The 13,372-nt window shown below is 37.4% G+C and overlaps 1 protein-coding gene across 1 annotated transcript in view; it reads left to right on the forward strand.

Annotated features, from left to right (window-relative positions):
• Positions 1–378: 378 nt before the first annotated feature.
• cacng1a (calcium channel, voltage-dependent, gamma subunit 1a) overlaps positions 379–13,372 on the forward strand; it is a 30,867-nt gene continuing 17,873 nt past the window's right edge. The window contains exon 1 of the mRNA XM_017692986.2: positions 379–796. Coding sequence (XP_017548475.1) covers positions 562–796 — 235 coding nt within the window. The 5' untranslated portion in view covers positions 379–561. The remainder of the gene's footprint in view (positions 797–13,372) is intronic.

The raw sequence follows: 13,372 nt of genomic DNA on the forward strand, positions 1-13,372 counted from the left end.
GATGTACCCTTGAGTACCACCCCAGTGATTTGAACTTGAAAGATACAAGATGCATTATTAGTAGGGTTACTTCATATTTTTAGAGGTGTCTTCATGTTTTTTACTCATACCAGTCTTATCTTGGCATGTCCAGCCACACCTCTGCCCACACATGAAACCTGATAGGTGGACAGCCTGATAGTTTGACTCACCACACACTTTTTTAGCTTGCCTCCCCACACAACCCACCCCCCAATCCCACACGGAAGACAGTATGGTCATCAACTTTTTTGATGTACCTCAACAGCTGCGGGCCAGTCCACAGGCCCAGTGCCTCGGGGGAGAGCACTATGAAAATCTAGGCCACTGCCATTTGGCCCTCTTCTCAGTCCACAAGCACAGTGGTATACTGAGCCTATCCCAAGTCAGGACCTCCACCAGTATTGTGGGACAGTCAAGGAGCTGACCTGTCCAGACTCACCCCTACCCAGAGCATTGGCTAGGGGACCAACAGGGTGAAGCTTTGGTTCTTCATTCTTTTTCCCAGTAGCACAACTTAGAAGAACGAATCTTTGGGACATTATGCAGAAGGACACAAAGGTGAAGATCACTTTCCTGGTGATCCTGGTGGGCATGGTGTGCATGTTCACAGCGGTGGTGACGGACCACTGGGCCGTGTTGAGCCCAAGGGTGGAGACTGTCAACATTACATGTGAAGCGGCCCATTTCGGCTTGTGGAAGCTCTGCAAGAAGTACATTTACATCAATGAGCAAGAGATGGTGGGGAAAGGGTGCGGACCCATCAGCCAGCCAGGAGGTGAGTATGGAGAGTTTATTTCAATGTGCAGTCTTATGTCTTATGTTAAGCACAGCGATGGGTATTTTAATCATGACTGCTTTTCAAACATCCCATAAAGAAAATTTAAATTGGTAACCAAAAAAAAAAAAAGAATTAGTTGTTACATACAGGTGATGTGACCATTCCTGCTTAGCAGATAAAGTGAAATATCACTTCAGTTTCTTAAGATTATTTGCTTTAACACACAACCAGTTAACCTACAGTAGTCATATGTAGTTACAGTATGTAATACGTCTGGGATTTAAAGGGGTTCTTTTATTTTCACCTAGATTAACACAACCTGACCTTTAACCAGGGGTGCCCAGACTTTTGCTCATGACTGTAACTTCGAGCCACACAACTTTACACTGAACACATTTTTTATCTAGTTGTTTGAAATATTTCCATATATAGCTGTTTATTTCCAGTCAAAAAGGCCTTTATGTCCAAGTTATCCATTTTAAAAAAGGAAAAGCCTAAACAATGAAATATGATTTCATTGCTCAGTATTTTACTGTGTCCATAATTTACATTTATTATAGCTTCCATTCTTTTTTTTTTTTAAGAAATCTTTAAGAAGATTTTTAAAGAAATCTGCAGAGATATTCTTTAAAGTTCAGTGTTAGAGGTTGGTTGCATTTTCATTGTTTCATGATAAGTAATCCCAAACACAGTCACTGCTGTTGAGATCTGGGGTGGCCCAATGTTCTAAAAACACCAGCAGCAAGAGGGAGCTTCTAATTTCTGTCTAAGATGAAAGCTTCAAGTCCTGTCTATCTGATGGGGACAGTTTTGGTGGTCTACCAGGTCTAGCAGGTGGTTGTTAGGAGTCTCATTTTCTCTGCATTTTTCATTTTATTTTTCTATGTATTTATCATTATTTCAACACCAGTTTTAAAAAACTTTTGTTTGTACACTTATTTTCCTTTGACTTGTGCCTTCCTTATTTAAGTGGATTGTTTTATATCTAATCTCTTCAAAAAAGGAATAACTTTTCACATAATGGCCCCTTTGACTGAAACAAATGAAGGGTGGTCATCCATGTATTCACGTATCCACACCTTAACCACCATAATCTGAGTCATTTGTACAAGGATTTGTCCTTTATAAGTCAGAAAGTCATTTGCAAATCTAGAAAGTAACATGCTGAGCTTTTGTTACATAAAACGGTAAGCATGATCTTAATAATGCTTCTCTCTGAGTCTGTAGGTTGTTGAATGCATGATTCATGAGCAGTCTATTATTTAGGTCAGTGTTATCCAATCTGTAATGGAGCTGCAGACATCTCTGCAATGTGGAGGCATGTACTTTCCTGCTGCTATGCACTAGCAACTGAGCAGGCTGTATTATAATGAATCCATGGGCCTCTCCAAGTGATCTTAAACCAAAACACTAGCACTATATTAGTAATATATACAGCAACATCAACAAATATACTGCTTTTGGGTACTGTATATGCAGTACACCCAACATCAAGCAATGCTCAGGCTAATAATTCTCTCTGTCAGTATCTGAGCATGCTAATGGTAATTAGCGTGTGGCTTGTGTTTCAAAACTGCAGGGTATCTATGAGCGCCACAAATACACTGCAGAAGTGAAGTGAGCTTAAATACATGGTGAAACCTTTGACTCTAACTCTGTTCTGCACTACTGCCTATAATCTATGAGGAATGAGGGTGGATCTGTGCTGTATACCTACTAGAACATCAGCAGGATTTGCTCACATGCACTTAAAATGCCTAATGACATGAACAGTTGTAGAAAACATTTGTAAATGACATGTGCATGTGCAAAAAAATCTTTTGAAAGTTTGAAAAATATCCACATGGAGTAAAGTTTCTATGCCAAACCTGCTGTAAGAGAAACAGCTTGGTTAGCTCAAGCCAGTGAAACTGGTAGACCAGCATAGGATATGTTTTACTTTGAGTTTGGTGGCTAGACCAATCTGATCATCCAGCATGGCCAACTGGACCAAAGTGGTCAACAAACATGACCAGCTTGCCCAAACTCAACTTGTTGCTTGAATACTTTGGTGAAGTCAGTCAAACTCAAAGGAAAATATATATTATGTTGATCAAACAGATAAGCTGGCCAGCATACTTTCATTTTTGCCTTGTCTAGCTGGATGTCTAGCTTGTCAACCACCTTGATCAAGTTGATCTAAGCTGTATTTTTCAGCAGGGTAAAGACTGGACGTCCAAGCCAAGAACCATTTAGGAACATTTACTTTAGCCATTACTATAAAACATTATAAGAAAACATTATCAAACCTAATGATAAAACTCCTACACTTATCATAAAGCTGGCTAAAATACTTTAACCATAAATCTGAAGTCCTGCAACTAGATGTACTAAGACCAGCCTAGCATCTTAGTTAGCATCATAGTTATTCAAGCATCGCAATTATAGTTGAATGCTGGCCATGCTAGTCTCACCAACATCTAGTGTGAAGTACTGTGACTAGTTGTAGCGAGAGTAGCCTAGCTAGGACACAACATAACAAAGACACGTCTTAATTATGTTGTTGTGTGCTAGCCGTGCTAGTCTTGCTAACATCTAGATTGAAGTACTGTGACTAGATGTAGCAAGACTAGCGTAGCTCGCTAAGTGTTTTGTGCTGCATTTAGCTGAAGCTCATAACTTGGAATTTTTCTAAATTTTCAACTCCAAGCTTACCATATGTCATCACATCAACATGGCTGCTCGCACAGACAACAGTAGTAATAAACCACTTCTCTGCTTTTAAATGAGAGTTGCTTTCGATTAATCAAAATACAGACACAATAACATGTCACATTTCTGACACTGACCATTAAGTTTTCTAATTTGGGAAGATAAAAAAATAAATTATATCACGAACACTAACTGACAAGCTTGTTGCTAACAATACTTCTTTCTCATGGGGGAGTTCATGTCTTCCCACTTTGTGGCTAGAACGTGCAGAGGTTTAAAATGATGTTATTCCAAGCTTTGATTTCCACTGCTGTCCTATCTTGTATCTTCACTAATGAAAACTTCACAGAGGAAGGAAAAAATATACTTTTAATGTAGGTCAATGTAACCAGCCTTTTTTCCAAGTAATTTTGGGCTGTTTATTTTGGTCCATTCATTATGAAGGGCAACAGGCATTTTCAAATTATGCCAAAAACTGACAAATGACAAAAATGGAGGTTCCAAAAGCAGCGAATTGTTTACTGTATACTAGTTACTTCAGTCTAGACTACATTGCCCCTGCACTGATAGTAGTACTTCTGACAATGAACTCTTTGAATGCAGAAGAAAAAGACCTAACAGAGCATGCCTGCTCTGAGCTCTGCTAATAACCCAGTCCCTTTGTTTATCTTTACCTGAGCTTGGTGGATTACAGTAGATACTGTAAGTATGACTATGATAAGATCAACTGAGTCAATTCATTTGTTCAAGGGATTATGAATGTAATGCAGGGAGATGGATATCTGATATGCTTTCAAAACAGCTGCTGTATTGAGATACAGTGTTCAGCAAAGTGCTATTGAGGCTTATTAATTCATTTGTAAATACTTTACGTCTTTACATACATACTTAATACTTTACATAAAAAGGAAGGTGTTCATGTAATGCTAGTTCAAATGATGATGCACCCTAAACTACATGCTGTTATTGAACATTTTTACTTAACCTTACCCTTAAAAACATTCAGAAAAAACAGCCCTTTACATGATTAAAGGGTTCCTTGTGTAATGAAAGCGTTCTTCAAATTGATGGAGAATGTGCTGTACAGGGTTCTATATAGAACCTTTTGGAAAAGGGTTCTACCTGGTACCAAAAAACGTTCTTCTATTGTAAAAAAAAATTGACATTGTAGGAGTAGAAGAACCCCTTTAGAATCATCCACGGTACATTCCCCATCAATCTGAAGAACCCTTTCATAATGCAAATAATCTTTAATCATGAAAAGGGTTCTTTGAGTGTTCATGATTCTATATAGAACCATTTCCTTTACTGCCCTTGACGAACCATCATTTTACAGTGTGTAGATCAATATATGAAAGCAAAAAAGCAGAACTTCAGTGCTTCAGTGTAGCTGAAATGTGCTATGCTTTGCCTTACTGCAGAGAGAAAAGGAGAAGCATCTCAAAGCTTGAAATCTCAGACTGCACCCTCATCATACTGTCAGCTTTTATCTATGTGATCAGACACACAGAGAATGGCTGTTAATGCCTGTTGTAGACAGAGCCTAAGAGGCAAAACTTGGAAAGCATGTCAGGACTGTCAGTATATTTACAAGAAAAGTGTTGTGAATGATGCATTACATGTGAACTCATATCAAGAACTGAAAGCCTGAAGATCGGTGCTTTGTGTTGTAAGCCTTCCCCAACATTCAGGCAGGGCATCACTCCATTCAGTGCTGCAGTGAGAATGCATTGTTTCCGGGAGTCGTTGAAATCCGTTAAGGCTGGAATCCAAGGTGAATCCAATCCTGGGCTAAGAGCGGGTCTAAATTAAGGGCTTCTCATATTCCAAGCAGGCTAAATAGAGCCATCAAATCTGAGCAAACTAAGACATAGCCAAGTCCTAACTGAAAAAAAATTAATTGTATTTTGGCTGTGGTGCAGTTTCACAAAAACCTTTTAATCACTGTCTTCAACAGTGTGAAACTAACCCGGTTGTAGAAAAAATATAGCAAGATAATTCTAATATGCTAATACTGTGCAGCTTCACGTTTGAAAAATGACTATGCATGATGTTAAATAAAATTGTAGATGATATAAATCAGAGTGCTCTCTCTCTCTCTCTCTATTTTATATATATATATATATATATATATATATATATATATATATATATATAGACATAGAGTCAGCTTCTCACTCACCAGCTTCTTGTTCAAATTTTCTTGTTCCACCTTAAATTGTGGTTAAGGTTCAAAATGCAAATGCTGTACCATTTAAGGTGGAATAGGAAAATTCAAACAAGAAGCTGGCAAATGAGAAGCTAACTTCATGACTTTGACAAGTGACAGTTTCTCATTGCAGACTAAACCTATCAGGAAACCAGCTGGAGTGATTATAAATGCAAATAAGTTCATTCATCCCCAAATTATTGATGTTCGTCTTAAATCTTTGCCATTTCATTGGCTACTAGCTAGGCAAGACTGTTGTCTGACCAGCAGTTTGGGTGACAGCCTTCAGGGTTAAATGCTAAATTAGCAGTTGTACATTAAGTCTAGCTTTTAAGATCATTTATGTTGGAACAATCAGCAGAGCTGCATGTTGCTGGCCCCTTCTGTAGTTACTGAATAATAAGCCTTACAATAAGCACAGGGTTTTAAGAGGTTAATACTTACTATTGGTTAAAAACTATAATTTGTATCTAGTTTATAAAGCTCCAAATGACATACGTTAATACTGTATTTGAAATAACAAATGTTGTAGGAGCTGGACTAAGATTTTTTTCAGTTAAAACTGAAAGAAGTAACATTACTGAGTCAGAAGAAAGAAAAACACTAAAATAGAGCGTGTGTGTGTGTGTGTGTGTGTGTGTGTGTGTGAGTTTTGTGGACTATGTTGTATGTCTTTATGTGTTAACATCACACATGTTTTATAGAAATTTTTCACAGTATAAAAGGCAGTATGACCATTAAGAGCTTTAAAACCATTAAAAATCTTGGTAGTGTAAATTGTCTATGAAACACGTTATTGTCTTTTTAAAATCATCCCTAGGACTTGTGATAACTATCACTTTGAGGAACAAATATTTTCTCTTAATTCCTTCATTTTTCTAAACCACTGGATCTGGACTACAGGCAAAAGACACAGTGAGTTCAAAAAAATTAATCCATACAGCTTGAAGAAGCTCGGCCATAACTCCATCCCATGCTGGACCTCAGGGAACATTATTTCTGTGGAGAAGGATGGGCTGCCAGGACTAATCTCTGCAGAAGGAAATTTGCCCTGAGCAGGGCAGAACCTAACCACAGTCCACCCCCACTCAGTCCCACTACTGTACTGTGACAAGTGACTAATGCACAGTAAGATATGTTGCACCTTTAATGTAGACAGTGTTTTTACCCAACAACAGCACAAATGCCAACATTACTTCACTATAGCATTGTTATTTTGCTGATGCCATTATGGTTACAGCTAATCCTTAGCAGTCTAGAGTTATTATTGCTGCTTTGCTATACATTTGATCATATATAATCACTAGGGATGCACTCAAATTCAGATAGAAAAAAAGGCCTCAAATTTTGCCAAAAGATCTAATAGGTTCAAATATAGTACAGACACATTCAAACAGTTTGAGCAGCAGCGGATCAACTGTAAAACTTAAACAAACACTGTAACTACAGTGTGTACCATTTTTAGCTCACATATTTTTTACTAGTAACTAGATTTTGAAAGTTATTACTGTAACCATGTGCACTCATTAGACCTGCTGAGGTTTGCTGCTGGATAAATTCAAGACTGGAATTCTAAAGCTGCGTTTACATGCTGTACATATTGAAAAACAAGGTGTTAGAGGCACTATGGAATTCAGCTTCCCCACAACCATGAGAGAGAAGTGGCTGTGTGTGTGTGTGTGTATGTGTGGGTGTGTGTGTGTGTGTGTGTGTGTGTGTGTGTGTGTGTGTGTGTGTGTGTGTGTGTGTGTGTGGGTGTGTGTGTGTGTGTGTGTAATTCAGCTTTAGATGCCTTTAGAAACCATGAAGTATGATATTTTCATAATTCATTATAAATTCACTACATCACTGTTGTCTGAACTCATATGTCCATTTTTTAAAAAATCATCATGTAAAGTTACCAGATTTATCTCAAATTTGTACTTTCTTCAGAGTTTCTCTGCTTGTTTCAAAAAGCTAATATTGATAAATAATTAGGCAGTATGTAAAATACACCATGGGGGGACCTAGAAGCTTTGAGAGTGTTTTGAATACAAAAACTATTTAGCCTAGTCTTGGTTTGAGAACTTCAAAAATTGAATAAACTAATTGCTACTTATAGTTTAATACCCCAAAGAAAGACCTAGGTCAAGCCTTAATTAGGCGTCCAAGCACCTGGGGGTTGTAACCTTCCTGGAATTATTAGGATTTTTAGTGGAATTCTTCCCATTTCTGACTCAAGTTCAGGCATTCCACTGTCATCTGTTGTAACTGAAGTCTAGCACTGGGACACACCTGTCTAGTAGACTGAATGCGGTGGCTATGTTTGGGGTGCTGGACAAGAGGAATCCCCCAAACAGCTGTAGAGAAGTGCCATCATAAATAGCAGCTGCTGTAAACCTGACATGGTGGAATTGCTGGAAGAAATGTATTATGCTTTAATTTCCTGCTAAAAATGAAGTTACTCTGGGTGAAAGAAACTTCTGTATTATCTTTTTAACATTATGCCCTACTTTTTATTCTGAAGTTATTCATACTTGCATATTATGTTCATTTGTAAATTATATATTATATTACATCTAACCTAGGGACTTCGTTACATGCACAAAAATTGATAACATGTTTGAAAATCAATTCTTGAGCATTTGGTGGCACTTTATTTGAACTCTAAATAATGTAAACATTAGCATATACATAAATGTTAATTTCACAATTATTGATGTCATAATGTTTGATGTCATAGCAGCTTATGCATGCTGTTTTTTTGCTAAGTGTGCTCTTGTTCATCTTTAGGACATCAAACACTATGACATTTGTCATGACAATGTTATGACACTTCTGTGACAGTTGTTTTTAAAGAAAATCTGTTATAGCATATCATGACAGCATATGACATCTGTCACTACAAGAATGTTATGTGGTTTTGTTATAAGAGGAACAAATGCCACTTTAGTCAAAGACTGCAAAGTCTTGCAAACACTGACATTACCTGTTCATAAGTACGCTGATATATTTCAGTTGAACCCTGCTACATGTTCTTGTAGTGGAATCTCATGTAGCAGGGTTAACTACAGCATAACAGATAAATATGAAATAGTGAAGCCATGCTAGGAAGACTTCCCTTAGTAGCTTTAATCAAAGGCTATGAATCATTTTGTGAGAGAATATAATGGTTGCATTCAATCATTGTATGCTGGAACAGGATCTATTCTGAAAGGAACCTTCTCCAAACCTGCTGCTTTACTATAATTGTTTTACTGCTAAGGATATAAGCTTACATGTCGGCGTACGTGAGACAGCAGTTTAACCATATGGCCAATGAAAGACAAATTTAGGCTGGGGAAATAGTCAGCTGTCCAGAGAGAGTGGTGGGATGGACTTTAGGGCTCTAGAGCTTTCAGTCTCATGCTGAGTGACAGCCACACCTGAGCATAGCAGCCTTACTCATGCTATCCAGGCGTTCTGACTGAAAGCAAGTTCTGTATTGAGGCACAGGGGTCTCAGTTTGGCTCAGCAGTAGGTTTCGCCAAATGAACACTCAGTGTTTGTTCAATTCACACCCCTAGTGATTGTTCTGAGTTGGCTAGTGAAGGCTGTCTGTTGGCCCATTAAAGGCTGTGTGTTGGCCCAAAGCAACTCCATGAAGAGTCAAATCACTAGCTGCCTTCAGCCCCCAGAGAATGGTCCACTGAAAACATTAACACCATGCCAGTGAATCCACCAGCCGAAAGAGGCATAGTTAAAGGATATTCAAGGCTTAGCTTCAAACCGTGGCAAAGTGATAGTAATCTGAGATTTGTGAGATTTGACTGATTAGAGTAAAAGATATTGGCAAGATTCTATTATATGTTTAAGTTAAGACACTGACTCATTGTTATATATATATATATATATATATATATATATATATATATATATATATATATGTGTGTGTGTGTGTGTGTGTGTGTGTCTGTGTGTGTGTGTGTGTGTGTGTGTGTGTGTGTCTGTCTGCGTATCTGTCTATCTACAATGTAAAAACATCGAGTCTCATATATATATATATATATATATATATATATATATATATATATATATGTATACAATTTGAAAATACCTGTTACCCTTTACATTGTATGTAATTTGACATGATGGACTAAAAGAAATGACCTAAAAATATTTGGAAAAATATCTGGGTCCATTGACTTACATTAAAAGTAATTTTTTTCCTTCTCCTGTAAAGTTTTTATTTTGGAGATGCAAGGTTTTCTTCTGACAACAGTGATAAATAGATAGATAGATACATTCAAAAATATACTGACTGTCCAACCAGTGACAGTTCACTGTATTTTCTCATCTGTGGCTGTTTTGCTGTTTGTGTTGGTCTAGTCTCACATGAGAACGTCTTGACAGACGGTAGCAACAGTGTTGGGAGAAAATGTACATTTATTGGCTCTTTTTTTCATTTTTAACTTCCACTGAAAGCTGATTTTCCCTCTAGGCATTGTTACAGCACCTGTTGAAGAAGTCTGCAAACGCATTGAAGTTTTATAATAATTTGCCCTGAATAGCGCAAAACCCACAGCTCCTGAAAAGCTGCGGTATTGGAGATAGGGCGCCTAACAGAAACAATACAACACGTCCTGAAGAAACCCTTGAGTGAACACACAAGAAACAGAATGAAATTTAAAAAGTCCAGTAAGAGGAGAGTAGCGTCTGGCCTCCGTTACTGTTCTGACAGATCACACATGCTTAGCAACTCTGCTGCCACTGCCACAGAAATATTTCTCACAATAATCCCACATGCATATGGAATTTATAGGAATGAGTTATTAGTATACTGTGAAATGAACTATACAGTAATGTACAGTAATGTTCCATGTTTCTATGGAATGTGCTATAGATCCACACATCTTAGTATGAGCACTACATGCGTCTCACAATCCAAATAATCACAATTACAAATTACTCAGTCTATAAATATATAAAGTCTATAAAACCTCATTTAGACTTATTGTGATTCATTTAGACTCATCGTTCTACAAAACCTTATCTTATATCTCCAGTTGTGGTGTTCCAGTGCACACTTTTTTTATTTTATCAGCACCAGCTGGTGCCACGCCCAACAAGTGGCATTAAGCAGAGATACCTAAACAAGATACATTACAGCTCAAACCATGTGTGGCTCCTTCAACTACACAAAAAGAATATGCATCATGAAGAACTTCCAGATATTAATAGTTGCATTTCATTAACCTGATGCAGTGAAATTCCATTTGTGGTACCATGCCTTACTCTTTACTTTGGGTGCAGCTGAGATGAAAGTCTATACTGTTTAAATATGGGTTAAAATCCCAGGCTTATTACATCCTAAGGCACATTATTCAGTTACTACAGGGACAATGCAAACTAGCTGAGCTATTCTTAGGCTATAGAAGTAATAAAACTTTGGACCCCCCAGTGAGCGCTGACCACTTAAATGTTAAGTTAAATGGTTCTTGGCTTGGGCATACCATTCTGGGAAAAAAGCCTTTAGAACCTTAATACTATGTGAAGGTTCTTAAAGCTTTCAAAGGGTTCTTCACACTCATGTGCCTTATTTATAAAACGCTTTAGGGAGTTATTCGCTGAAATTTTCTTTGGGCAACAAAAAAAAAGTCTTCACTCCAAAGAATCCTAATTAGCAGCTTTGTACATACAAAACATGGTCATTCTTGGTCACAAACTCGTTCTCCAACTGGCTTGGTCATTCTCCAGTGCAACTTGATAGATTTCAGCCCTTATCCGACAAAATTAAAAGTGGTAAACAATTAGAACTCATTTTCAGACATAGTCCTACTTTAACATTGATATTGGTTTGACTCTGAATAACTGCTAGAACTTTTGAATTCCATGGGCTGGAAACTGTTGTACCAACACAAGGTCTCCTAGGAGGGATTGCTTAGTCATCTGGCTTAGCATGAAAGCATTGTCTAACAAACCCCTCTCGTCTATAGAGATCAAATTTTCAGTTGCATCATGGGGCAGCGTAGCTTCAATAGCTTGGGTTTAGTTCTTGTCAGCAGACTCTAGTAAGCTGTTTATGTATTGGCATTTAAAACAAGTGGATGCTGCTGACTTTCACAGCTGTGGTCACTGCCCTGGACTGGATCATGTTCCCCAGCTATAACTTACCTGAACCAATGCATGAGCTAACTATTAAGGAATTAGAGCTGGAAAATCTAAGGATGGGAGTGGATTCCCAAAAACATCACATCATCGCTGTCATATCTAAACCTTGTTACTCTATTTTTTGGTTTATTTTTTTACACAGTCTGAAAATGCCAGCGGCTCTTTACATAAACATGTCATGATGAATGCACCCACTCTCATATAACAAGATGGGGACTGGGAGAGACATGGCCCGCCCAAATTTTTGGGATTATGCAGTGTCGTTTTTGTGGAATATATAGTCTACATTTTCAAGAGAGACTCTTCTATAGTCTCTAACATCTTGGCTGTTTACTCTGAGGAGTGTGAACGCTTTGAGTCTGATTGACTGATGCTCCTGTGCTGTGACCCACAATGACTAAATTAAGTTAAACTTAACGCTTAATTTATAATCCTTCCTTTTTTCTTGTGTCGTTACTGTCACATTGATCATTAATATAAAATACTTTTCCTACTTGCAGATTAGGCAAAGGATTTGCTATAGTGATAAACAATGAAACCATCCTTCTACTGTAAAGGGCAACATGGGAGGATATTCTGAAAATGCATTAGAAGATATCTGATATTATTCCTGATAATAATATTATTTGGTTTTATGTTTTAATATTGATGTGCAAGCCATTAAATATATACTAGTATGGTCACTTTAGCTGCATGTGCACTTGTGTACTTTCTTCACCTAGGTTTATGTTTGAATAGCTTAGCATCCTAATACAGACACACACACACACACACACGTCAGATCAACTGTGCACCCCGAATTGACAAATAGAAATGATCCAAAATTGTTAGAACTGAAATCTCATTATATTTACATATTGCTGCTGTCAGACGAAAACCTTATATGAAAGGTGTTACTCATTTATATATGTTTATGTCACTTATGAAAAGCTTATGTACACTCTTAAAAAAGATGGTTCTTCAAGGGTTCTTTAGTAATGAAAATGGTTCTATAAAGAACCATGAATGCTTAAAGAACTCTGCATGATTAAAGTGTTCTTTATATCATTAACTTTTTCATCCGAGAATGTGCTATAGATGGTTTGATAAGGAAATGGGTTCTATATAGCAATGAGAATGGGTTTCTTTATTGTTACAAGCTTGACATCATAACATTAGAAAAGCCTTTTTGGGTGCTGTAGAGAACACTTTTCAAAAATGTTCTATATAGATCTATCTACAGCACATTCTGAAGGACCCTTTCATGATGCACAGAACTCTTTCATTTTGCAACAAAGGATTCTGTTCATGGTTCTTAATAGAACCATTTTCCCTACTAAATAAACCTTAAAAGCCATCGTTTTTGAGAGAGTAGTTGTCACGAAGCCTTAAAAATTTTGTGCTTCACTAATGTGTTAGTGCCAACATTCATACATTATACACTGCTAAAAAAAATAAAGGGAACACTTAAACAACACAATATAACTCCAAGTAAATCAAACTTCTGTGAAATCAAACTGTCCACTTAGGAAGCAACACTGATTGACAATCAATTTCACAGCTGT

This window comes from Pygocentrus nattereri, chromosome 30 (assembly GCF_015220715.1).
Source record: "Pygocentrus nattereri isolate fPygNat1 chromosome 30, fPygNat1.pri, whole genome shotgun sequence".
Lineage (NCBI taxonomy): Eukaryota > Metazoa > Chordata > Actinopteri > Characiformes > Serrasalmidae > Pygocentrus > Pygocentrus nattereri.